This window comes from Piliocolobus tephrosceles, chromosome 2 (assembly GCF_002776525.5).
Source record: "Piliocolobus tephrosceles isolate RC106 chromosome 2, ASM277652v3, whole genome shotgun sequence".
NCBI lineage: Eukaryota > Metazoa > Chordata > Mammalia > Primates > Cercopithecidae > Piliocolobus > Piliocolobus tephrosceles.
The window spans coordinates 41,124,263-41,152,107 of record NC_045435.1 but is presented as its reverse complement, the minus strand read 5'-3'; the positions used below and the strand labels follow the sequence as shown (position 1 = coordinate 41,152,107).

The 27,845-nt window shown below is 43.6% G+C and overlaps 1 protein-coding gene across 6 annotated transcripts in view; it reads left to right on the top strand.

Moving 5' to 3' along the window:
* HEG1 (heart development protein with EGF like domains 1) overlaps positions 1-27,845 on the top strand; it is a 90,064-nt gene that overhangs the window by 25,833 nt on the left and 36,386 nt on the right. For 4 of the 6 annotated variants that reach the window (XM_026456458.2, XM_026456469.2, XM_026456467.2 and 1 more), the window contains exons 2-11: positions 904-1,197; positions 2,889-3,191; positions 9,288-9,626; positions 10,816-11,151; positions 15,535-15,834; positions 16,557-17,945; positions 19,380-19,496; positions 20,127-20,246; positions 24,293-24,396; positions 27,675-27,733. In XM_026456458.2, the coding sequence (XP_026312243.1) occupies positions 904-1,197; positions 2,889-3,191; positions 9,288-9,626; positions 10,816-11,151; positions 15,535-15,834; positions 16,557-17,945; positions 19,380-19,496; positions 20,127-20,246; positions 24,293-24,396; positions 27,675-27,733 (3,361 nt within the window). The remainder of the gene's footprint in view (positions 1-903; positions 1,198-2,888; positions 3,192-9,287; positions 9,627-10,815; positions 11,152-15,534; positions 15,835-16,556; positions 17,946-19,379; positions 19,497-20,126; positions 20,247-24,292; positions 24,397-27,674; positions 27,734-27,845) is intronic. The other 2 variants (XM_026456468.2, XM_023215104.3) reach the window with 2 other exon arrangements.

Here is a 27,845-nt window from a genome sequence, read left to right as displayed (position 1 = left end):
ATGCAGCTAAATCTTTGTCCACATTCTTGAGTATCTCCTTCAGATAAATTCAATTTGGAATTACTGCCTCAAACCCATTCATATCACACAAGTTTTAGTAATATTGCCAGAGTCTTCATGTTTTATCAGAATTGTGCATTACACCTCCCACCTGCAAGAGTAGGTGTCAGGGTCAAGGGCTGCCAGCTTGTATAATAGCTTCCTACCACCACAGGAGGCAGAGTTAGCAACTTTGGCAAATATGAGATGCTTCTTGCCTTATGCTTACACCCAATCTTCCTCCTCCAGTCCCCTCTCTGACCTGCACAGGTGCCAGAGGTTCAGTTGCTCTTCCATGAGCCCCATGCTGATCTCTTTCTATCAATAAATTTTTATCATTTATTCTATGCACAATGAAATTTAATCCTGTATTGTATTGTTGCTTCATAATTCTTTCCTCTGGATTATAAGAATAATGAATATGGGAAAAAAAGAAAGGTGAAATTATTATTATTTTTTTGAGATTGAGTTTCACTCTTGTTGCCTAGGCTGGAGTGCAATGGCACATTCTTGGCTCACCGCAACCTCCACCTCTCGGGTTCAAGTGATTCTCCTGCCTCAGCCTCCCTAGTAGCTGGGATTACAGGTGCCTGCCATCACGACTGGCTAATTTTTTTGTATTTTTAGTAGAGACAGGGTTTCACCATGTTGGCCAGGCTGGTCTTGAACTCCTGACTTCAGGTGATCCTCCCGCCTCAGCCTCCCAAAGTGCTGGGATTACAGGCGTGAGCCACCACACCTGGCCAAAATTCTTTTATTTGCATTTCCTCTCTACTGATGTATCTCATAGTGTCTTTTCTGAAGGTTTACTTTTCTTTTCAGAAGCCAGCAGGTTCTCCCTGATGCATCCTCTTCTTCTTTCAGATGCTGCCTGGAAACACTGGCCAGAAAGTAACACTGAGTCCCACATAGAAAACATCACCTTCTATCAGAATCAAGAGGACTTTTCAACAGTGTCCTCCAAAGAGGGCGTGATGGTTCAGACCTCCGGGAAGAGCTATGCTGCTTCGGATGCTCCAGAAAACCTCACTCTACTTGCTGAAACAGCAGATGCTAGAGGAAGGAATGGCTCTTCAAGTAGAACAAACTTCACCAATTTGCCTGTTGGGTACTCGCTGGAGATAGCAACAGCTCTGACTTCCCAGAGTAGCACCTTCGGTGAGCTTGTGCTGATGATGCACGTTTCATGCATGCGTGTCCAGTCCTGGAAAACAAAGTTTCTGCCATTCCCCACAACCCCCATTCTGAGCCATTGTGCCCTTCCAAGGTTCCTAGGCTGGAGTGGGTCAGACCTGTGACTTAGGCCTCATTTATATTATGCTTGTCAATACAGACCAGACAAGGATGCAGATTTGCTGAGCAGCCTCTCTGGTCCTGTGGTATCTGTGATCCACGGCCAGTGGAATCCAAACTTCATGCCTTTTCCAGGGAGCCTGCCACACCCAAGGGTCTCAGAGACAGTATATTTTGTGGGATGCATAGCTGGGACAGGCTTGGGTTTGGTTTGTGTTGATGTGGCCCAAACGGTTATTCTTGCTCTGGTGTGCACAGCCTGGTGGTTTGCTATTTTTAGCAAAGAATGTCAAGAAGGTGCTGGGGCTCAGTGGGTAAGATTTCATCGAGGAAGAGAAGACTAAGAAAAACTGGCATTAATCAGGGACCTACTACATACCACCATGTCTGTTCTCTCAATCCTTCCAGCAAGCCCATTAGATCATGTCATTCTCCTTTTAGGCATTTGGAAACTGAAACTCAGAGAAGTTAGTTGACCCAATACGTGTAGGTCAAACAGTTAACAGGTTTCCAAACTGGGATTAGAGCTTATGTGTGTGTATCTGAGCAAGGTGGCAGGGGTGCTGAGGTGTGGAATGCCTGGACAACGAGAGTGAAGTGCAGAGGAGAGAAAGACAAGTGTGGCCTGTCTGTACGGTGGCAAGGCCAGCAGCCTCCCTTGGGAAGGGTATCAGTTGCCCACAGAGGAGAGGAGGAGCAGGTGGGTCCATTGTGTGGACGGGGTTAGGGACAATCACAGAGGACTTTAGAAACCTGGCACTTTAGATTTGGTGTGGTAGGAAGAGTCAGTGAAGGTTTCTAAGCAAGTAAGTGACACAGCTAAAGTGAATTTGAGGAGGATTCGCCAGGCAGGCAGGTACAGGATGTCTAGCATGGGGGTGGGAGGATGAGGGACCACCCAGGCAGACAGAGAAATTCAGACATCAGGTGCTGCAATGTGGCCTCGTGGCCACAGGGATGAAGAGGAGGGGATTGGTAGAGACTTCACCAGGGAAAAGTGATAGGATCTGTTGATGGCCTGAAAGTAAAGGATGAAGCCGTCAGGGATGATTCCATGGTTTCAGGTCCTAGTGGCAGGAGATCTGGTTGGGAGGGACTCGATTCTGTAAAGATGCATACGAAAGGCTTTTGTATTCATAAATGATTCCTACAGAGCTTAGAAACTCTGCACATGATATTCCCTGGTCTTCTTGGTCACCTAGATATTGGGAATTTTGTTTATATTGCATTCAGGTAAATTCTGGGACCGATTTGGTGGAGTGTGGTTGCTGGGTCCTGATGATCAGAACCCTGATCTCCGATTCCATACTTACCTACAGTGAGCCCCTTTTCTGAGAATTTTACCACAATACACAGAATCTTTGTGAGATCTAATAACAGTCTCTGGCTTGGTTTGTGGTCTCTTTCAGGAGTTTATTTTTTGTAGAATGAATTATTCTCCTAATTTCTTCTCATGTGTGTATATTTTGTAGATGTCAGAACTGAGCCCCCTAAAAGTGTATTAAGACGTTTTGAAGTCTGCTGGTGGAATTCTAATTGTTGCTGTCTGTTTTCAGCCTCGGAAAGTCTTCACCTGCCATCCAGCAGTTCAGAGTTCGATGAAAGAATTGCCCCTTTTCAAACAAAGAGTGGAACAACCTCGGAGATGGGAACAGAGAGGTTGATGGGGCTGTCAGAAGAAGTGACTGTACACAGCCAAGGGGCCACCACTTCGGCTTGGAGCCCATCCTCTCTTCCTGCTTTGGAGATGGGAGAGCTGACCATGCCCTCTAGGAAGAGAAATTTCTCAGGACCAGATCTCTCCTGGCTGCATTTCTACAGGACAGCAGCTTCCTCTCCTCTCACAGACCATTCCTCATGTGAGTGCCACATACCCAGCTTAACACTCGGAAGTCACCCAAAGTAGACATAAATCAATATGCATAGCCAGCTAGTTACATACTCATAATAGGGAGTAAGGGGAAAAGACATCAAGCCAAAATGCTCTTCCTCTAATGCCAGGTACTTAGGGTGGAAGTAGGTACAACCTACCCAGTTTATCTCAGTATTGAGGCCCATGTTTAACATAGTTTTTCTTTTTTTGTCGTCCAGGCTGGAGTACAGTGACGCAATCTCAGCTCACTGCAACTTCTGCCTCCCAGGTTCAAGTGATTCTCCTGCCTCAGTCTCCTGAGTAGTTGGGATTACAGGCGCCCATCCGCATGCCCGGCTAATTTTTGTATTTTTAGTAGAGATGAGGTTTCAGCGTGTTGGCCAGGCTGGTCTTGAACTCCTGACCTCAGGGAATCCCCCCCCACCTCGGCCTCCCAAAGTGCTGGGATTACAGCCGTGAGCCACCGCACCCAGCTATTGGTGTCTATTCTCAAACAAGAGGCCTTACCTTGGGGTGCATGAAATGGTGAGCATTGTACCATTTGATTAGGAGTGAGATTTTATTTCTTCATTATTGCAAAAATGTTTCCTTTGGTGGTAAAGAAAACATGAGTGTACATTTTTCTAGGTGCCATTTTGAAAAAAAAAAAAAAAAACAGATGTAACGCAGGAGTTTGCAAGGTGTGGTATTAGTAACTACAGCTGTGGAGTGCTCGCCTCTCTCTCTGCTGTTCCAATTACTACTCATCAGTTAAGTCTCAGCTCAGGGATTCCCAAGCCTTTCTTCAACCATCTGGTCCTCTGTGCTGTACACCTTGTCATAGCAGGTCATCTAATGCCTCTCTGCCCAGAGAGACTGTAATCCTCTTGAGGACATGGGCTGTGTCTGTTACTTCTTTTAGGTTCCCCCTCGCCCCAGAACAAGGTGTAGCCGATAAGACATAGGGATTAGCATGTGCCCAGATACCCTCACAGGGCACATCATGCCATGGGCCAAAGAGAATATTGGAAGCTCTGACCATCTTTTTTCTTCTCTGAGGTTTTATTCAGTGTTTGTGTGTGCTGCTTGTGTTTTCATCCTCGTACCATAGGGAGCAGGACAGAGAGGGTTGGAAATATTCTTGGAAAATAGAGGTTAGGTTGCCTCCGAAATTGCCATTGCAGAATTTTTACAGGTCAGAGGATTTTAGAAGTACCTTGTGAGACTAGGAGTTTGGGTTTGTGTCATCAAAGCCAAAACTAAACCCAGAAGTCCCTTCTGGAGTGCCTGTTTAAAGCAGCCAATTCCTCTTCCACATACCCTGTACACAGTTTCCTGCTGACTGGATTTGAATATAATTTATGATTCATGTTTTTAGAAGATTGCTTTTTAAGATTATTCATAAACATTGGTTGGATTGGATAAAAGCTGCAATTCTTCCAGCCTCAAAATTCTGTGGTTCAGTGATTTACAACTTTACTAAACGGTAGAAAGGAAGCATTTTCTAGGAAGCTATGCTTTGATTCTGATCAGGATCATTTAATATTTATAATTTAAATTCAACCTACTTTGGTGGTATATTTGAAAAATCAGCCTATGTTTCCAACTTTGCTGGACTTGACTCTATGACTCTATATTCACTTATATATTTTTTTCACCTGTTTTTCAACACTAAAAAATATAGTTGTTCCTGAAATTCTTTTACTATCCATCCTTTTAAAAGCTTATACTTTTAACTGCTGGTGAGTTGCATCATATCTTTCATATCTCTTGAGTCTTTTACTGAGCATTTCTCTTCCTTTTTAGTGAACTGTGTGTTCAGTTTGAGGTAGAGTCCCACAACCCTTTTAGATATTAGAGATGGTTCTGGGTGCTGTTAAATGGGGTTCTCACCAGGCATCCAAGTATGTCTGAATCCATCCTGCCAACCTCCCCTCCTCGCTGTGGGGATGCAGAGGGTACATGCACAAGGATCTGAAGTTACATGGGAAACAAAGTTCTGCTTTGTTTTTAAAGCTGGGCTGGCATCTGCTAACCCACTAACCAGAGTCTTCCCCTTGAATCTAATTGTTGAGACATTACTGTCCCTTTCTGACTACACGATACAGGAGCTCTAGGCACTCAGGCAAGAGTGCTGAGAGAGAGCCAGCAGGACCTGCCAGGCAGACCTGGAGTCGACTCGGCCTGGTTGGCCAGCTCTGGAAAAACAAAAGCAAAGGGGGAATGCAGCGGGGCTTGTGAACACTTGGCCACTCCACCCACTAGGAAATATGACCCTGTGAAAAGTCTGGCACTTGCACGAGTCTGATGAGTGATGCGCCTCACTAGGTGAACACAAGGAAGATAGCTAGGAGCCTGGCACGGAGAGGAGGGGGCTCCTTATTTGGAACATGAAGGGATTTGAGCAGATGATCTGAAAGATTCTTTCTAGTTTCAGCATCTGTGATTCCACGTGTATCCAGCCTTTGTATTCTGTGCCTCGTTTCACTCTTCACTCAGCTACACAGAAACACGCATGCAACATAACCTTTTCCGAGGCTGGGATAGCCAGGAGTTACCTGCTTCCAAAACCAAATTGTATGCTTTACAGTGTTAAAGGAAGTATAGGCCTAGGGAATGGAATCAGATTTTTAAAAAGAGATCAGAAACCATTGGAAGTTGTTTTTCTTGCTGCTTTACATCTTTTGCTGCTTTATATCTTTCTATACATTCCATATTTTTTTAATAATGACCATTGTATTATTTGATCATCGGAGGGAAAAGCAAACAAAGCAACAAACCGGAAAAAAGCTCCCTTTTGAAGGTGGAAAGAGATATGTGTATGTTGAATTGTGTGAGAGTGGCTACAATTGAGCACTAAATTTAGTACTGAGCTTCCTGGAAACCAGGGCACAAAGGGAAACCGGGTGGGGCATGCGATTGTTTTCAGATAAAGTAAGCATACAATTTCATCCATAGGCGTAAGTGTTTGGGGGCAGTACATTTTAAGAGGACTGTTTACGTAAGAAACGTTGAGAATCATAATGCAAAATGCCTTCAATTGCTGTTTGTGGAAATTGTGCTAATGTTCTTTAAAAGGTGATATTTTATATAGATTCTCAATAGGAACTGAGGGTATAATAATGGATCTCAACTTATGAAAGTATTTCTGTGGGTAGCTAAGCTACTGTGGTCCAGGTAAATTGCCTTGTGGTGATTTCACTTTGTAAAGAAAGAGAGCATAAATAACTCTGAAGATTGTAGATTTGGCGTATCTTTCTCAAATATCAGCTACTTCAGCTGCACTTTTGGCAAGTTCTAGATTGCAGTCAGGTCAAGGTTGAGCATTCTGACGTGTTCCTGAGGTTCCAGTGTTTTGTGCTGTGATTGAAGAGAGACCCATGTACTTTTAGCAGATGAGCAGGCATTCTTGCAACCTCCCATTAAAAAGATCAGGAATTTGGCTTGTTTCTGCTCCCAGATGGATGGTCTTTCCATCTTTGAATGGCTGCTTTAGGGGTAGAAATGAGCAAGAAGGGCAATTATTAAATAACCAAGAATCTAGCCTGTTGATTAGAAATGTGGTACGTTTCCCCCTAGATTTATTTAACAGGTGCTCATTTAGTAATATAAGTAGTGTTTGTAGATTAGTTTGACCAAACATTTTCTCTTTTTACAAAGAGTCACCAACTCTGTCAAAGTATTCACACACATTTCATAGCTTTCCCGTGAGGACTAAATGAGATTTGTATATAATGTACTTAGCCCAATTCCTTGCAAGTCATAATTGGTCAGTGAATGGTAGTTTTTGATAATGATGATAATGATGAGATAATGAGATAAAGAAGCAATGTTCTGCAGAGCTCTCAGAGTCAGGGAAAAACAGCCATTTTCCTTTCCTGACTTTCAGCATTTGTGACTTTTGTAATTATATTTCATTCCCATTGATTTGCTAAATCCACTAGAGGTGGACAGGCCTGGGTTTTTCAGGCTGAATTCAGTATCACCATTGGAGTTTTTTATTTGTTTGTTTGTTTTGGTTTGTTTGTTTGTTTGAGACCAAGTCTCTCTCTGTCGCTCAGGCTGGAGTGTAGTGGCACAATCTCAGCCCACTGCAACCTCCACCTCCCGGGTTCAAGCAATTCTCCTGCCTCAACCTCCTGAGTAGCTGGGATTACAGGCACCCACCACCACAGCCAGCTAATTTTTGTATTTTTAGTAGAGATGGTGTTTCACCATGTTGGCCAGGCTGGTCTCGAACCCCTGTCCTCAGGTGATCCACCCACCTCGACCTCCCAAAGTGCTGGGATTACAGGCATGAGCCACTGCGCCAGACCGACCACTGGATTTTGAAGGGAATGTTGAATGGATGAAATTCATGCAGTTTCCTGGGAATAAAAGTGTTTTGAAAGAACCTCCAGAAAGCTGATGAGGCTGCAATTTGGTGGATATCAATGATGACTCTAATGAAGTAAGGGCTGAGAAGCCATGTGGTTGAGTGAGGATATGGGGCATGTCTATTATGCTTTCTTTTCTTTTTCTTTTTTTAAATTCTGAAGTGTGTTTTGTTTGTTTGGTTTGGTTTGGTTTATGTTTTTAAGTAGAGGTGGATTTGGGTGGTCTGGGACTCTATTTTTGTGTCCAGGTCTTTCTGTTTCTTGTTTCCATTACTAGTTGTATAGATTGCCTGCATCTTCATTTTGTCTCCATTAAGGTGGGGTGACCAGAGCTGCCAGCTGTGTTCTAGATATAGCTGGTTTTATGGTTTTGCACAAGAGTGAGAGGAACCTTTTTGTTTCCCATGCTTGCTCGCTCTCTTTCTCTCTCTCTCTCTCTCTCTCTTGCTGTAGTGATATTTAAAATTTATTTGTGGTTGTAGTCACAACTACACATAGGACTGGTCTTCAAGGAATTGTCTGTAATGACAACTTCCTTTTTCCCTTTTCTAGGCCATAATTAACAGCTCAAAGCCTTTTATTATATAGGTGTAAAGTACTTTTTATTATTTTTAGCCTAAAAAGAAGAAAGACACTCTCTTTTTGTGCCTTTAGTCTTACCCACCATGTTTCTTTCCATTCCCTAAGCTTTCCTGCAGTTTATTCCCATCTGGAGTGAAGATTTTAATAGACCTTTCTGGAGGTCAGTTCTCAGGGCATCCTTTAGAAAGTTATTTATGGAAGGGAGCCACCTGTACTTATGTGGAGCAGACTACGCCTTTTGACCAATAGTGTCTGATTCACTCCTTGAGGTTCTTGACAGTTTCCCCGTGGCTGCCATCCATCAACGAGAGAAACTGCTCGTGGAGTCCTTGATCTCCGAGGGGCCCATTGGAGTAGTATGAAGATTTGAGAGCTGGTCTCTAAAGCTTAATGGGGCGAAGTATGATAATGAAGCCTGTTTGCTTTTGGGTGGAATTAAATTTGTGGGGTAATAATAAGTATTTCCTGCTGATTAGAAATTCTGTTATTTAACAAATGCAGTTTGGTGAATAGTCTTTCAAAACATAAGGCTTAGGGTGGCCATGAGGTGGGGAATAACAAAGAACCCTTGATGGTGACAAGGCTTGGAATTACTGCTCTAGGCCATGAGAGCAGTATTCTGGAACACAGTTTCCAGCTGTGTTCTGCAAAACCCTAGGCCTCCTTAGTAGTGACCTGGGGTGGGCCACCTGGCAGCAGCTTCACTTTTATTCATTTTATGTGTGAGATTTTAATCAATAACAGCATTTGAACAAAAGCATTACATTGCTAAAACAAAGCAGAGCAAAATAACAAAAACCTTATCACAGTGGCCAGTCCTGTTTAAGCTGTAATGTAAAATTCAGCAGACATTTTCATCTTCCTTTTTAAAAAACAAATAATGCAAATAACATATAAGCTTCTCATTGTGCCTGGTGAGGGATCTCGGTGTTCTCCACCTTCCTCTGTGAGGATTAGAACCAGTAAGGGGAGAGTGCGGGCATGTGTCCTGGTCGCATGTGTGTGTATAGATATGTTTGTATCTATATTAGGTCCATGGTATTTAGATGTATCCACCAAAATGTAAGAAACATCATTTGTATCTCTAATATAGTGATTTTGTTACACTCCTGAGTAATTTTGAAGCGTATCTTTTTCCTTTGTAGCTTCTGAAAGTACAGAGAAGCTTAACAGCTCCACTGGCCTCCAGAGCTCCTCAGTCCGTCAGACAAAGACAATGCACGTTGCCACAGTGTTCACTGATGGTGGCCCGAGAACACTCCGATCTTTGACGGTCAGTCTGGGACCTGTGAGCAAGACAGAAGGCTTCCCCAAGGACTCCAAAATTGCCACGACTTCAGCTTCAGTCCATCTTTCACCCTCTGCAGTGGAATCGAGAAGAAACAGTAGAGTAACTGGGAATCCAGGGGATGGGGAATTCATTGAACCATCTACAGAAAATGAATTTGGACTTACATCTTTGCATTGGCAAAATGATTCCCCAAGTAAGTATTCCATCTTTACTTGATCTATTAGGGACGTTTGTAAATTGTTGAATTTTCTTAGGGGATCTCTTCAAGACCATTCGTAATCTCCAAAGAAAAGTATGCTTTTTAATGACACTACTGCATTTTCATGGTCACTCTTATGAGAACATTGTGAAGTTAGTCAGACAGGTGTCATTCCTCCTGCTTTCTTATAGATGAGAAAACTACGGCTCTGAGGATTTAAGTAATGGGTGCCTGGCCATTTAGCTCACTCAGTAGAGTTGAGACCTTAGCCTCAGGGTTCTCAGTTCCATCTTCTTTTCACTCTACAGCATGGTCTTCAAGCTGAGAGCTGGCCTGCTCTTTATGTTTTATTTTGTTTTAAAGACAATATCTGGCTCTGTCACCCAGGCTAGAGTGCAGTGGCATGATCACGGCGCACTGCAGCCTCAACCTCCCCAGGCTCAGGTGATCTCTCACCTCAGCCTCCGGAGTAGCTAGGACTACAGGTGCATGCCACTCCACCCAGCTAATTTTTCTGTTTTTTGTAGAGATGGGGTCTTACAATGTTGCCCAGGCTGGCCTTGGGCTCTGGCCCTAAGCAATCCTCCCGCCTTGCCCTCCCAAAGTGATTACAGGCATAAGCCACCGTGCCCAGCCTGGCCCACTCTTTAAACTAGCTTCAGTTATTTTGTGTACACATTGTCTTTCCACATAAATGTGCAGATGTAAATATTGTTCCCAAATTCATGGTTTAGCTTAGTCCTTATAATTGATTTTTGTTTTTGCTATACTTTGGTATTAGAATAACCTTTATTCATAAGAGAACTGCTTTAGGAAAGTGCTGTGACTGTGCGCTATATTTATGTGCATTGTATTTGTTGTATGTAACCACACACTCACTCTCTCGAACACTTTTTATGGGAAAGAGAATGAAACACTCAAGCCTATAGGTTACTCTGCTACTTGCACATGCTGTTTCAAAGGTCCCCTATTCAGCAAGTTATATTTTTTTGTATTGCTACCTTGCTGCCACCCAAGAGTTTTGAAATAATTATTTAGAATATGATAGTGCATAATACATTTAATAAACACCATGCCAGATTCCTTGGCAAAGAATCTTTCCCTAGAGAGGTCTCACTTCTTAGTTGCCAAGGGATCTCTTTCATATCTATGTAATGGCCTTTTTTCCTATGATACCTTACAGCCTTTGGAGAACATCAGCTTGCCAGCAGCTCTGAGGTGCAAAATGGAAGTCCCATGTCTCAGACCGAGACTGTGTCTAGGTCAGTCGCACCCACAAGAGGTAGAGTGAGCACTGAACTCTGGCTCTTGACCAACAGCACAACATCTGCAGATGTGACAGGAAGCTCTGCTTCATACCCTGAAGGTGTGAATGCATCAGTGTTGACCCAGTTCTCAGACTCTACTGTACAGTCTGGAGGAAGTCACACAGCGTTGGGAGATAGGAATTATTCAGAGTCTGCATCTACATCTTCCTCGGAAAGCTTGAATTCGTCAGCACCACGTGGAGAACGTTCGAGTGAGTTTTTCCTTTGCGTGCAACTGTGCCCCATGGAGGAGAGAGGGACTCACGATGCTTATGAAATCTGTGGCATATTAAAACCATGCATGAGGGCCGGGGTGGTGGCTCACGCCTGTAATCCCAGCACTTTGGGATGTCAAGGCGGGTGGATCACCTGAGGTCAGGAGTTCGAGACCAGACTGACCAACTTGATGAAACCCCGTCTCTACTAACAATACAAAAAATTAGCCAGGTGTGGTGGTGGGCATCTGTAATCCCAGCTACTTGGGAGGCTGAGGCAGGAGAATTGTTTGAACCCAGGAGGCGGAGGTTGCAGTGAGCTGAGATCACACCACTGCACTCCAGCCTGGGCAATCAAAGTGAAACTGTCCCCCCCACCCCCCCCAAAAAAAAGCATGAGTGAATGAAATAACTCCTCAGGCCCCTCCACCTTCCTTCCTTATTTCCCAGGCCCTTATTCTGGCTGGTTGATACAGATACACCTATATATCCCCCAGTTTTTTCTGGTACATCTCTGAGAAGCTGTTCTTGCCACTTCCTCTTCCCACACATAGCTCAGGGACTTCTCTGTCCACATCCTCTCATTCCCTGTGGCCAACCCATAACTCCATACCTGCCTCAGTCACAGAGCTTCTGGAAGGTGAAAATCTCCCCTTCTTGTTAGTAGTTGTCGGCGCATTCATTCAAATAAATTCTCTCTTTTTAAAAAAACAGCTTTATTGAGGTATTTCACATTCCATAGTATTTGCCCATTTAAAGTACACAATTCAGTGATTTTTAGTATAGTCACAAAGTTGTGCAGCATCACCACTGTCTAATTCTGGAACATTTCCATCACCCCACAAAGAAACTCCAAACTCATCAGCAGTCACCTCCCATTCTCCCCTCTTCCAGTCCCTGGCAACCACTCCTGTGTTTTCTGTCTCTGTAGATTTGTCCATTCGAGACACTTCCTATAAATGAAATCGTACAATATGTGGTCCTTTGTGTCTTTCGCTTAGTGTCATGTTTTCAAGGTTCATCCATGTTGTATCACAACTTCGTTCCTTTTCGTGGCTTACTAATATGCTGTGGCAGGGACATGCCACACTTCGTTTATCAGTTGTCATCAATTGATGGATGTTTGGGTTGTTCCCACCTTTTGGCTATGATGAGTAATGCTGTGGTGAACATTCGGGTGCAAGTGTATACGTGGTTGTAAATTTTCAATTCTTTAGGAAGGGCCAGGTTATGTGGCTGTGGCTGTTCTATTTTTAACCTTCTGAGGAACTACCGAACTCTTTTCCAAAGTGGCTGCATCATTTTATTTTCCAACCAGCAGTGTACAAGTGTTCTAATGTTGCTACATCTTCACCAACACTTGTAATTATCCATCTTTTCTGATTATAGCCATCTGAGTGGGGGGTGAAGGCATCTCATTGTGGTTTTGACTTGTATTTCCCAATTGACTAATAATGCTAAGCATCTTTTCATGTGCTTCTTGGCCACTTGTATGTCTTCTTTGAATATGTCTATTCCAACCTTTTGACTATTAAAATTGGGTTATTTGACTTTTTATTATTAAATTGTAAGAGTTCTTTGTGGCTGGCTGTGGTGGCTCACGCCTGTAATTCCAGCAGTTTGGCAGGCTGCGGCGGGCGAATTACTTGAGGTCAGAAGTTCAAGACCAGCCTGGCCAACATGGCAAAACCCTGTCTCTAGTAAAAATACAGAAATTAGCCAGACACAGTGGCACGTGCTTATAATCCCAGCTACTCGGGAGGCTGAGGCAGGAGAATCGCTTGAAACTGTGAGGCAGAGGTTGCAGTGAGCTGAGATCGTGCCACTGCACTCTAGCCTGGGTGACAGAGACACCCTGTCTCAAAAAAATAAAAAAGTTCTTTGCATATTGTGGATACAGTCCTTTATCAAATATATAATTTGCAGACATTTCTCCTGTGGGTTGTCTTTTCTCTTTCTTGATGGAATCATTTGTAGCACAAAAGTTTTTAAATTTGAAGAAGTCCAATTTGTCAGTTTGAGAAAATTTTTCTTTTGATGTTTCATTTTGGTAATGCTTTGGGATAATTTTTTAAAACAATTCTCAGAAGTCTTTTATCAATGTAAAGTATATTCTGACTAAAGCAAAAATGTATCAGCTTATCATTTAATCTTTGAATAGGTTTAAATTCTTACTTCTCAAGTCACTAGTAATAGCTTCATTTCCCCCATATGAGAATCCTAATTGATGAGGAAGATTAGCATTTATTAATACTCATGTGATGTGGAAAAGCATGCATTTATCATGGAAGAATACCACACATCCGAGCGGGGGATATTTATGCTCTTTTATGTCTGTGCCTGGAAAACACATTATCTATCTCCTAAGCAAAAGGAATCATTTTTCACCCTCACTACTGTGGGAGTCAGGACTTCTACCTTCTGAAACCAGGATCTTGAGTTTCATAGCCTTTCCCTTTTACGTCTCTTCAGTACCCTCTTCTCTGCAATTAATGCTCAGTTGGTTCAAGAGGAATATATGATTTCAGTGTGATCAGATCTTGGAGTTCAGTTATAAAGAGCTAGATAGAAAGTAGCCACATTGCTGAAACCATCTCACTGTGGGTTAACACAATGCTTTATCTTGTTCCCTCAGAGTCATCCAAAGCTGACGGGTTCTGCACTCCAGCCTTTTAGAGTTTTTTTTGTTTGTTTTTGTTTTTTTCATTTTTTTTATTATACTTTAAGTTCTAGGGTACATGTGCATAACGTGCAGGTTTGTTACATATGTATACTTGTGCCATGTTGGTGTGCTGCACTCATCAACTCGTCAGCACCCATCAATTCATCATTTATATCATGTATAACTCCCAATGCAATCCCTCCCCCCTCCCCCCCCATAATAGGCCCCAGTGTGTGATGTTCCCCTTCCTGAGTCCAAGTGATCTCATTGTTCAGTTCCCACCTATGAGTGAGAACATGCGGTGTTTGGTTTTCTGTTCTTGTGATAGTTTGCTAAGAATGATGGTTTCCAGCTGCATCCATGTCCCTACAAAGGACGCAAACTCATCCTTTTTTATGGCTGCATAGTATTCCATGGTGTATATGTGCCACATTTTCTTAATCCAGTCTGTCACAGATGGACATTTGGGTTGATTCCAAGCCCCGCTCCCTTTTCTGCATTCAGATTCAGCACCTCCATTTCATGTCTGACTCTCTCTCTACTTTGTTGAGCCTGTAACCCTGATGTGGTCATTGGCCTAAATTTCATTTAACAGAGAGTTTAGGATCTCCCTATCCAAGGCCTTTTTCTCTTTGCCCAGAGAAATCATACTCAGTTAGATCCTGCTCTTGAACCTCTCCTGGTTGGCTCTCCACAGGTCTCGAGCCCTTCAGCCTGGCTTGAGTTGCATCTCTCTCTGGCTTCTGGCTTTCTCAGTGATGCTCATGGCCTGTGCTCGTTCTTGTCAATTCAAACCTCTCCCAAAATGAATTTAGCCAACACTCAGCTTTACACTGTTTTCCATCAAAGCATGGTCGTGGGGTGCTGACAGCCAGTCTGGGCTGGGAATGTGAATAAGAACCAGAAAAGAACCTGTTTGTTTGTTTTGTTTTGTTTCGTTTTGTTTTTGTACAGCCAGATTAGGAAGGATTTAGGCCAAGGAGAATTGGACCTCTTTTTCATCATTTCTGAAAAGAAGGGTTTATCTGATAATCTAACAATCTAAGATTAGTTCTAAGACCCTTTAGGTTTGTAGCATAAACATATACCCAAAAGAGAATGAAAAGAACATTTATTCATGTGTCATCTTCCCTATTCCATCCCCATCAATGGAATAAAACACATGCATTTTAAAAAATAAAAGAAAACAAAAAACAAGCCCGCCTTTCACCCCCAACCCTAGGCTATTTCTTTGCCATTGTACTAATGCTCTGGAATGACTGGCCCTGTGGCCATTCATGTATTCCTGGTCCTTCCAGAAGGAAGAGCCTTCCAAGGAGGACTATGGCCTCCCTCCTGGGCCTTGTGCAAATGTCTAAAGCCCCAGTAGGGTTATTAGTCTTTCACCCACTGTTTACCTCCTCACCCCCACTACCAATTTCTCTGACATAAACTCTATTTATTATGTATCACTGAGCAAAAATCCAGTATCGATCCTATTACTAAAGTAATATACCCTCCTATAAATCCAGGGTGCCTGAACAGATGTGCTGATCCACAGTTTCTCTTGAGGTTTCAGTCACTGAGCCATGTTTACAAGAGCAACAGACATCTCAGATAAAGACCCTAAGAGTACAGGGAAGTGTCTTGGCTCCCACGGCCCAGGAAGTGAGGCTTGGTGCACAATCTGTTGCTGTAGCCCTGCATTTTTCAGCCATCCCCTTTCGCTCTACTTTTAGCCTTGGAAGACAGCCAAGAGCCGGGCCAAGCGCTTGGTGACAGTTCCGCCAATGCAGAGGACAGGACTTTTGGGGTGCCCTCTCTCGGCACCCACACCTTGGCCACTGTCACTGGAAATGGGGAACGCACACTACGGTCTATCACCCTCACCAACACCAGCATGAGCATGACTTCTGGGGAAGCGGGTAGCCATGCAGCGACCATGCCCCAAGAAACAGAGAGCGCCTCTCTGCATGTGAACGTGACGGACGACATGGGCCTGGTCTCACGGTCACTGGCTGCCTCCAGTGCCCTAGGAGGTGGGGTGTCTTCCATAGTCTCTTTTAACACATCCCTTCAGCTTATCTATTAATTTACTCACAGTCCTGGGATGATTCAGTTAGCTGTCAAGCCAGAAAGTGCCTTATAAGCTCTTTATGAAGAGAACTTTCTAGGTTCTCCCACGTCAGGAAGGTGAACACCCCTCCCCAATTCCCACCCCCAGCCCTCCACACACACTCACCTAGGGAATTTGGGATAGTGTCTGCTGGGAGACTTAAAATAAGAGACCAACCACTTGTGGCTGAGGTCAATCTCCTAGGAAAGAAATATCTCATTCTACAGAATGGCAATTTGGGAAGGTTTTCCTTTTTTCATTTAGGCATAACAGTTATTCTATTTGGGGTCTTAAGAGCTTTTCAGACACCAGTTTGCTTTTATCGAAAAAGGCATGTGGAGGGAATTTGGAACTCCTCTCCATTTTTAGACTCTTAGTCCCCACTTCTCTTTTGTTACCATTTCCAGTGCCACTACCACTGCTTCTGTCAGAAGGTCAGTCTGCTCAGAGGAGACACTGACCACTCCTGCCTGCCCACAATGTCTTTGTTCAGAGTGCTCACCATTGAAAGCCACCTCTCCAAAGCAAGTGTTTCACCCACTTGAATTCATTGAGTTCCAGGACACGGAAAGTCTGTTTGATAGTGTATATTTCAGAGATTTGTTGTTCTTTTATTTGACCTAACTTTGGCTTTTCCCTTTACAGTCACTGGGATTAGCTACGGTCAAGTGAGTGGCACAGCTACTGAACAAAGGACTTCCAGTGACCACACAGACCACACCTACCTGTCATCTACTTTCACCAAAGGAGAACGGGCATTACTGTCCATTACAGATAACAGTTCATCCTCAGACGTCGTGGAGAGCTCAACTTCTTATATTAAGATCTCAAACTCTTCACATTCAGACTATTCCTCCTTTTCTCATGCTCAGACTGAGAGAAGTAACATCTCATCCTATGACGGGGAATATGCTCAGCCTTCTACTGAGTCGCCAGTTCTGCATACATCCAACCTTCCATCCTACACACCCACCATTAATATGCCAAACACTTCGGTTATTCTGGACACTGATGCTGAGTTTGTTAGTGACTCCTCCTCCTCTTCCTCCCCCTCTTCCTCTTCCTCCTCCTCTTCCTCCTCATCTTCTTCTTCAGGACCTCCTTTGCCTCTGCCCTCTGTGTCACAATCCCACCATTTATTTTCATCAATTTTATCATCAACTGTGGCCTCTGTGCATCTGCTAAAGTCTACCTCTGATGCATTCACACCATTGTCTTCCTCACCATCGCCTTTACCAGTATCCTTAACAACATCTACATCTGCCCCACTTTCTGTCTCACAAACAACCTTACCACAGTCATCTTCTACCCCAGTCCTGCCCAGGGTAACGGAGACTCCTGTGACTTCAGTTCAGACATCAACAATGACATCATTTATGACAATGCTCCATAGCAGTCAAACTGCAGACCTTAAGAACCAGAGCACCCCACACCAAGAGAAAGTCATTACAGAATCAAAGTCACCAAGCCTGGTGTCTCTGCCCACAGAGTCCACCAAAGCTATAACAACGAGCTCTCCTTTGCCTCCATCCTTAACAGAGTCCTCCACAGAGCAAACCCTTCCAGCCACAAGCACCAACTTAGCACAAATGTCTCCAGCTTTCACCACCACCGTTCTGAAGACCTCTCATCCTCTTATGACCACTCCTGGCACCCTGTCAAGCACAGCATCTCTGGTCACTGGTCCTACAGCCATACAGACTACAGCTGGAAAACAGCTCTCGCTGACCCATCCTGAAACTCTAGTTCCTCAAATCTCAACAGAAGGTGGCATCAGCACAAAAAGGAACCAAGTGAATGTAGATGCTACCACTGGATTGATCCCTCTGACCAGTATACCCACATCAGCAAAAGAATTGACCACAAAATTTGGCGTTACAGCAGAGTACAGCCCAGCTTCACATTCCCTCGGAACATCTCCTTCTCCCCAAACCACAGTTGTTTCCACGGCTGAAGCCTTGGCTCCCAAATCTGCCACCTTTGCTGTTCAGAGCAGCACACGGTCACCAACAACACTGTCCTCTTCAGCCTCAGGTAAAACACAGTCACACAAGCACATGTTAACTGCAAGGCTTAGTCCAGCACTGAGAGCTACATGGGGCTCGGGGTTCATGTGAATTTGTAGAAATGGCTGGCATTTGAAATAGCCTCTGTTTTGTGACCTAAAATGCTTCCTGTTTAAACTCTTAAAAGTGTAAAAGAAGGTCATGGGTAGGCCTAATTTTCTCACCCCTGTGTTGCATAATGCTTCCTGAATAAAGAGGAAAGGATGCATTGGCCATGTGTCACATCAGTAGATGGTACAATTGCAACTTTTCGTGTCCTGTAGTTGTAAGAGCTTTTCAAGCATGCCTTTAACTCCTCAGAGGTCAGAGGAGGGTAGTGAAGCAGGATTGCAGGGTGGAGAAACTCAAGTAAAGAAGCTTAGATGGCCTGGCTGAGACAGGGATCAACTGGGTATCTGCTTCTGGATTAGATCTCAGAGTCTCTTGAGTTAGGGCTCCCCAGTCACCAGGGGGCTTCTTGGCATCACTGGGTTTCTCTTGTTCCAGGGAAGCCCAAGCTCCTTTGTCTCCCAAAGAGTGTATGGCTAGTTGATAAATGGGAGTGGGGAGACATGTAAATGAAAAGATGGTGAACTAACCTTTTCCCACAGTGACTGCACGGCCAGGGCTCCTTTATATCACACTTAGGGTTGTTTTTATAGCCATGTTGAGGTTGCTGGTACCAGGAAAGTAAAGTCAGCCAGATAATCCTTTGTCATTTAAGGAACAGTAGAAGGAAGTAGGATGATGCATCTTTTCATGTCGTGTTCAAAATTACACTTTTGGCTTGTCCAGACACGGGAAAGGAAAACTGCTGTTGGAGAAGGAGTGAAATGGAAACTGGCTTCTTAGGGAAGAAGGAAAGAAGAGATGATGCTTTGTAGTGGCTGGAGCAGAAAGCTCAGTGAGCAGTACAGTTCCAACCTGTCAGCCACAGTCAACCTGGGCTGGAGGCTCATAAGCAAACCATTCCCGTGCCAGCCCAAGAGAAAGGACAGGGCACGTGCGCACACACGCACGCAGAGTAAATCTTCTAGCAGGGGGATGAGTTAATCAGAGATCCTTTTCCCCCCTAAAGTGTGCTTTCAATTGACATTGATTCAAGTAGAATTTTCTAAGTGTCACCAAGGCGATATAATCATCAATCCTGAATGGAGTGACCTGTAAGCTGCATTTGATTAGAATCAGTTATTGCATTCAGAGATCCCATTGTCTAACATTTATATCTGAACACAGACTAGTACCAGGACGCTGTCCCACTGCACCTCTGGGAAACACATTTTACTTTTGTGATGTTGCCTTTCAGGGCAAGTAAACAAATAAGCAAGAATCAAATATTAGCTGGGAGAATTAAATATTTACCTAGAGCCGCCTTTACATTTCCTGTGTGGTTAACTGCTTTACTCCTGGAATGTGTTTGTAGTCAACAGCTGTGCCACGAACCCTTGTCTTCATGATGGCGAATGCATCGCAGACAACACCAGCCGTGGCTACCACTGCAGGTGCCCGCCTTCCTGGCAAGGGGATGATTGCAGTGTAGGTAAGAGAAAAAGTAATGCCCAGTGGTCTACACTATAGTACCACATTAGGCTACCCAATAAACTCCTTTTTCCTCCAAAATGTGGACGAATACACTGTTTTAGTTAATACCCTGCTTACTTGAGAGTTAGCATGCTTGTAGGTTGTGATCTGCAGGAGAATGTCAGGAACTGTAGTGTGGCATGGACTGTAGTGTGGCACTGACAGACTTCCTGATCTGTGTCTGTTCCCGACACGTCTGCCACACTGGACCCTATTCCTGCCCCTGGACTTTACTGTGCTGATGCCTCAGCCTAGAATCCCCCTGCTGCCACCCTAATCTGTTGATTAAAGTCCTTCCAGTTGTAGTCCAGATGTTATGTGAAACAGTCTTTCATTCTCCCCTCTATTAAAATTTGCTATTTTCCCCGTACATGCAAATCTTGTCTTGTATTTACAGTTAGTTGTTTATATGGCCACCTCCACCCTCAATAGATGGCAAGCCCCTTGAGGGCAAGGGTGTTCTCATATTCATCCTTTGGGGTCTCACCACACCTAGCACATTTGGCCCTTACTAAGTACTTGCTATACTGGGCTATGGTTTTGCTGTTTGCTACAGATGCAAGATGGTCTTCTTTTTTCTCCTCTACAGATGTGGATGAATGCCTGTCGAACCCCTGCCCATCCACAGCCACATGCAACAATACTCAGGGATCCTTTATCTGCAAATGCCCGGTTGGGTACCAGTTGGAAAAAGGGATATGCAATTTGGGTAAGAGACTTGGTCTATTTTGGACTTTATTCTGTACCGCAATATATTTTACAAGGTAACATTTGTTATTTTCCTTCCTAATCAAAATCAGTATTTGTCCAAGGTACAAACTTAAGGAATATAGAAAAAAGTGGAAGCTATTGTCTGTTATTCTAATACCTGGAAATAAAGCACCCTACTTTGTGTTATGTTTTTGATGTGCGGTATATTTTTACATAGTTGAAATCATAGGACATTTGTATAAACTTTATATCTTAAACGTTTTCCTATGTTGTTAAAAACATTGTACAAACATCTTAATGAATGCATATTATGCCATCATCTGTGTATAATATTGTTTGCTTACCCTGGAGCTAGGAAAAAAAAAATCAAAAGGATTATTCTGACTACATAGTAAAAAAAAAAAAAAAAAAAAAAAGAAAGAAAAGAGAGAGAGTAAAACTCTGATTGTCCTACCACATTCACACATTCTTTTGGTTTTTAAAAGTGAGTGACCTTCATGCTCTTGCTCACAGGCAGATGCATTCTGAGAAAGCTGCTGTCCTAATTGTATCACACAATTTGTCATATTTTGTTCGCTAATTTGATAGATTCATGAAGCTATTGGATTTTGAAAATAATCTCCATTTTACAAGTTAAAAAGCAAACAAACAAACCAAACAAAAACCAAGGCCCTCACAAGGTGCTAAGTGGCCAAGCTTACTTAACGGGTTGGTGGGAAGCCTGGTTTCCAGCCCACAGCTCTTTCTATTACACCATAATGTGTTAATTTCAGAGGCTTTCTTGCTTGCAGGGTGTGACCCTTGTTAGAATATCAAGTTTAATGCATAACTTGTTGAAGAAGTTAGAAATGAAAGATACAGAGTTGTTTTTTTTTCTTTCTTTTTTTTTTTTTTTGAGACAGAGTCTCATTCTGTTGCCTAGGCTGCAGTGCAGTGGCACTATCTCAGCTCTCTGCAACCTCCACCTCCCAGGTTCAAGCGATTTTCATGCCTCAGCCTCCGAGTACCTGGGGTTACAAGCGTGCACCACCCTGCCCGGCTGATTTTTGTATTTTTAGTATAGAAGGGGCTTCGCCACATTGGCCATGCTCTCGAACTCCTAACCTCAAGTGATCTGCCTGCCTTGACCTCCCAAAGTACTGGGATTACAGGTGTGAGCCACTGTGCCTGGCCAGATACAGAATTTCTAAGCTCAGTAAGGAAACTGGCAGATGAAATAACTCATCTTTCAATTGTCTTAAATTGCCCAGTGTGACACTTAACACACAAAAAGTGCTCAGTGTTTTTGAGAGAGCAAAGGTCTGTATCCTTTGAAAGTGCTATTAGCCGTGGGCTGAAGGGAATTTTTAAGAAGTACCCTACCAAAATCATGGCAGAATTTTGAAATTTGTTTAAAACACAAAGATCAAGTCAAAACATTATTTCAAAAAGGATCTAGAAATAGAGACATCAGTCAAAATCAAGAATTTCGCTCATTCTGGCCTGGTGCAGTGGCTAATGCCTGTAATCCCAACACTTTGGGAGGCCGAGGCAGGCTGAACACTTGAGATCGGGAATTCAAGACCAGCCTGGTCAACATGGTCAAACCCTGACTCTACTAATATTACAAAAATTAGCCAGGCATGGTGGTACACACCCAAGTAGTCCTAGCTACTTGGAGGCTGAGGCATGAGAATTGCTTGAACCCGGGGGGCGAAGGTTGTGATGAGGCGAGATTGCACCACTGCACTCCAGCCTGGGCCGTACAGCAAGACTCAGTCTCGAAAAAAAATAAAATAAAAATAAAAAATTTTTTTAAAAAAAGAATTTCTTTTATTCTAATAATGCACTTGCATTTTAGTAAACTATTTAGCCACACCCTAAGAAATAGCCAGGATTTTTCAGTTTAAGAACAGAGAAGCTGGAAATGATTTTGTTTTTAAGGATTGTGGGGAAAGTATATTTGCCCAGGACTCAAATGATTTGCTTCCAGCTCCAGGGCCACCACCTATAGCACGTGGCTCCTGAGCCCTAATTTCCTCATCTGTAAAATCAGATTACCATCAGTCCTGCTTCCCATTCAAGATTATTGTGAAGATCAAATAAAGTAATATATTTGAGCAAGCTTTGAAAATGGTAAAGAGCTGTCCAGATGGCAGGTATCATTTAACTTTAGTCTTCAAACTCTCAGACCAGAATTGAAAGCATTGAAAACAATAAACTGCTCTGAGTGCAAAGTAATAATTATGGCTCTTTCCCAAAAAAAATCATTTAGATAACATACGGAAATCAACATTTAAATTGTAAGTAAAAATTCTACTTAAAGCCAGGTGCTGTAACTGCAGGCATAAAGGTGTCATAAGTGTCTTTAAAAACAACAACAACAACAACAACAAAAACCCTGCCTGGAGTGAGTGCAGGGTTTGGGATGAAACTGATATATCTTTATATTCACACAGAAAGCAGAGGCCACATTTACTGTCCTGACTCAGAATAGACCTATGAACCTGACATTTGCAATATGAATTTCTATACAGAGAGTCTGGGTATCAGCCTAGACATGTGAGATGGAAAAGTGAAGAAGCGGGACCATAGTTCTGGAAGCCTGTGTGCAGAGGGTCCCACAGGTAGCACGGCTCAGGAGGAGAACAGCACTATGGCATTCACAATCATCTTTCCCTTTTCAAGTCATTTAGCTTTATTCTTCATAAACCTCAGAGGAACATGCAAATTAGAGCATGCTGAAATGCTTTCATTTGGCCAAGAATGTTTTCAGAGAGCTCCCTGCTGCTCAGAAAGAGTCCTAAGCAGCTGGCTTCACTGAACTGTAGAACAAGCAAAAAGATGTTAAGTAAGGATTAAGCGCTTTAGACAGTAAGTGTAAGATGTTAAATGTTTTCCCTGGCTCATTTGTGGGTCTTTTTCTCAATTCAGCATGCAGGCTTTTGGAGAAAGAGCAGCTTCATGGACTTCTGTGTCTTGAGTTATTTTTTTTTCCATCTGGAGGGAAAGATAAGCATTTAATATCAAGGAAGATAAGAGCCAGCGATAAAACACACCATACTAAATTTTGGTTGCCTGCCCATTTGTAAGTCCCATTCTCCTCTGGCCCAATCAGCACAAATTGATGTTAACTGGAATTTTATTTTATGAGTGAAATGGGCCTTGAAAATGAGGCTGCTTTTTTTCATTTCTGAACCCAACAGTGTCTTGAATATGGGCTGTTTTCATTATGTGGCTTCTAATCATGGAGTCGGCAGCCCCATGGAGTATAGGCCCAAGACAAATGCTTGGCACCTTTCTTTCTCTCAAGCCCCTTGGGTGTCCTTAGGATATCAGATTCCTCAGGGCACAGAGGTTATAGGGGAAAGAAGAGCTTTGAAGATGGACACACATATGCTCCAATGCCAGTGGTGGCCCTTGGGAGCCTGGGTGAACTTTCTTAGGAAGTTGCCTGACCTCTGGAAGCCCCCTTTATCAATGATAAAATGGGAATTTCCTCTGACCAAGTGGAATGGGGTTTTGGATGGGGGTGGCTCTAAGGACAAGAGAAACCTGAAGGACCCCGTTGAAGTGGAGGGCATGACTCAGTTGGAGACCTCGGAGGACAAGAGCGTTCCTCTGTCAAAAGCCTGATGAGGCCTGAGGAGCATTTTTAATGTCTAACACATCTCCCTCCCTCCACCTAGGATGACTTGTTTAGACCTGTTCGTTTTTCTTCTTTGTAGCAGCTTTCTTGGGCATCTATTATGTGGGAGGCCATCCTAGGGACATTGCAAAGGGTCCTTCTCTTAGCAGCCTTGCACATACACGAAAGGCTCTTTGGAGTTTCTCTCTCTCAAAAGTTTGCTCAATCTAAGCCTTCAGCACAGTCCAGTAGATGCTCACTTTGCTAGAGAAAAACCTAGAAGAGGGAGAGGAGGTCTCCACCCATAAGGAGAAAGAAATGCACAGAGATTGTCCTGTGAGGCAGAGTAAAGCCAGACACCCCAGAGATTTGCAAACACACAGCCTTGTGTAGGTTCTTCTATTGTGTAATCTAACAAGTTACGTTCTCATTTTCAGTTAGAACCTTTGTGACGGAGTTTAAATTAAAGAGAACTTTTCTTAATACTACTGTGGAAAAACATTCAGACCTACAAGAAGTTGAAAATGAGATCACCAAAACGGTAAGTGTCCTGAATAGCATCTTTCTACTAGTCTTTTGTTTCCTAGAACAGATTTTATTCCAAGAGGGAACTGCCTAGGGGTCAGCTCTGTCTCCTGGGCTCTTTGCTTTTGTTATATTGGAAGGGAAACTTCATGGTAAAATAAAAAGCCTTTCAAAAATGGAAGCGAGGTGTGGGTGCCCAGTAGAAGAGTTTCTTCAGATGTGTCCTCATGCACAGTCATGTCCTTTATCTGCACCTTGGTGTTTCTTTTCCATGTGCAAACTCATAGTCACAGACATGCAGATGACAGGCACCAGCAGGAGCTGTTGGTGAGGAAGAAGGACCCAGAAAATCTTATGGTCCCATCTGCTGTTGACAGGCTGTGTGACTTTCCCCTTGTATTTTGGGGCTCGGGGGAATGATACTCTTTCTCCTCAAAGGAATGCCAAAGGTGCAACAGTTAATTCTGATGCGCTAGGGTTTGAGAACTCACTATATAGATGACTGAGGGGCCTTTGGTTCTGCTTCTTTCCCTCTTTGCCTGCTTTTTATCAGAAATTAAAAAAAAGAAAAGAAAAGAAAAGAAAAATGCCATCCTGGGCAGCATGGCAAGACCCCGTCTCTACAAAAAAGACAAAAATTAGCTAGGGTTGGTGGCATGCACGTGTGGTCCCAGCTACTGAGGAGACTGAGGTGGGAGGACCTTGTGAGCCCCGGAAGTTGAGGCTGTGGTGAGCTGTGATCGAACCATTGCACTCCAGCCTGGGTGACAGAGTGAGACCGTGTCTGAAACAAAAGAAAACCCCCAAAACAGCAACAACTAAAAAGGAAAATGGAGAGGAAGAAAGAAGAGAGGAAAATGAAGCTCATATAATAAACTTTGCTTCTCAACTGCTATCTGAGTCAGAGATTTGACTCGTCTATACAGTGAGTTTTTAAACCCTAGGTTCAGAAAATTGAAATTTACCATTAAAAAACTTTAGAGATGAATTGATTTCCAATCTCAATGTTACTTGTTCTTTGTGGATAAGAGTTCGTATATTAGCCAGGAATTACACATTTCTATGGGACTTCTGACTTTATTTGTGTAAAATGCGGATCCAGTTCTATTTCTCTATCTCCTGAGCATTCCCTTCATGATAGGGACGATGTCAGATGGTGCAGTCCTGTGACAGTCATTGCCAGCACGTCTGCAGAGAGAAACCCTGGAGGTCTGGAAGTGAATGACATTGCCTGAGTCCACGCACAGCAGGTGCAAAGTTGGGGAACAGTCCACTAAACCACCCTCACTACTGATACCAACTTCAAGTTCAGGCATCCCCAAGATCACCCTCAGTTTCAATATTCACTAGAGGAGTCACAGAGCTTACTAAAAGCAATTATATTCGCAGCTACAGTTTATTACAGTGCAAGTCAACAGGTTTAAATCAGCCAAGGAAAGAGATGCACGGGGCAGAGAGGGCAGAGAGTCCGGGAGAGTTCCAAGCACAGAGCTTCCAGCTGTCCTCCGGCTGAGGAGTCATGCACAGTGTTAACTCCTCCTGGCAACAGTGTGTCCAGTATGCAGGGAGTACTGCCAACCACGGAAGCTCTCCAGAGCCTTGACTGGGGCTTTGTCATGTGGCTGACCTCAATCTCTAGCCCCTCTAGAGGTTGAGCTGATACCATGTTACCCAACCCCACCATAAATCACATTGTTGGACTCTCTGGCATGGCCCAGCACCCCCAGGTAAACAAAGAAGTTTTTATTACACCGCACATTCCGAGGGCTTAGAGATGGCCTCCCAGGATCTAAGAGCAAAGGCCTGACTTCCCTGGGGCCAAGGTTAAATTCTTTACTACACAGCAGAATTTTATGTCTACTAATCCTACACCTTGTCCCTTCACCACAGCTGCCCTTTGGTCGTGCTGCAGGTGGATATCTCCTGCTAAGATAGTTTAAGGGTTTAGAACCCTATGCAGAAGTATTGTCCTTCACATTACATGGGGCTCAGTGACTTATTTGACTTGCTATTTTTTGCCCAGTATCAATGTATAATTTACTGGTGATGTGACATACCTGTCCCCAAGAAAGAGTGAAGATTAATGAATCATTGGCTGGGAAAGCCACTCAAATGATCTTTCCCGAGATGTTATTCTGTTTACCAAACCTGGAAAAACAGGTTAATAATAAAACAACAATAATAAATCATTGCTATTAGGCTATAAAATGATGTCATAGGGCCGGGCGCGGTGGCTCAAGCCTGTAATCCCAGCACTTTGGGAGGCTGAGACAGGCGGATCACAAGGTCAGGAGATCGAGACCATCCTGGCTAACACGGTGAAACCCCGTCTCTACTAAAAATGCAAAAAACTAGCCAGGTGAGGTGGCGGGCGTCTGTAGTCCCAGCTACTCGGGAGGCTGAGGCAGGAGAACGGCGTAAACCCGGGAGGCGGAGCTTGCAGTGAGCTGAGATCCGGCCACTGCACTCCAGCCCCGGCGACAGAGCAAGACTCCGTCTCAAAAAAAAAAAAAAAAAAAAAAAAATGATGTCATAGGAAGCCAAAAAGGGTTTGATAATGTCCCATGTTTGCCTCCATCTTCTGTAGAGTGGCATGTAGACAGGTGGGTCTACACTGGGCCCAGTACTGAGACCCTCCACTCTGGGAAGGGAGTCTCGATAGCTCCTGTTGTGCAGGGCAGCAGGGAAGCAGGCCTGATATTTCATGCTGTAGAGGGATTTTCTACTGTCTCCAAGGGCACAAGGCAAACATAGGGAGAGTAGCTCTTAATTTGCTCTCAACAAAAGGGCTCTTGACCCACGTAATGTAATTTCTCACGGACAGCCTTTTTGAAGAAGACTTGTCTTTGAGTTAGGTCAACTCATTGTAGATTATAAGGCGTCTATGTAGAGCCTGTCAGAGCTAGGGTAGCTAAAAGGAGACTTTCCAATGCAGCTTGTTCACTATGCAAAGTCCAAATAAACAGTTGCCTCTGAGTTGTTTGAAACCCTGGGCCTTAGGAGAGAACTGCTCCTTTGAAGATGTTTTGCATCCAAGGGTGCTATTCTGAACATCATTTCCTGCCAAGATTTTCCCCACTGATTTACTCTCTGCCTCTTTCTCTTTGTACTCGTGGAACAACAGAAAGGCATTTAAGAGGGGAACAAAAAAAGGACACCACTTCTGTGCAAAACCGCCTGCTGATAACTTGATGGCTGGAAAATGCCTGTTTTATCCTGAAAATAGGAAACTGGTTCTAGGTCCAAGGCTTTTGTCTAACTCACAGTTAATGACAGACTTGTTCTTCCTTTCAGTTAAATATGTGTTTTTCAGCGTTACCTAGTTACATCCGATCTACAGTTCATGCCTCTAGGTAAGTAACAGATTACATTTGCTTGTGAACTAGTCTGTAGAAAGGGGAGGCTGTTCTAACATGGGTGATAGCAACAAAACTGGGCTGTTTTCACCCAGCCATGGGGCAATCC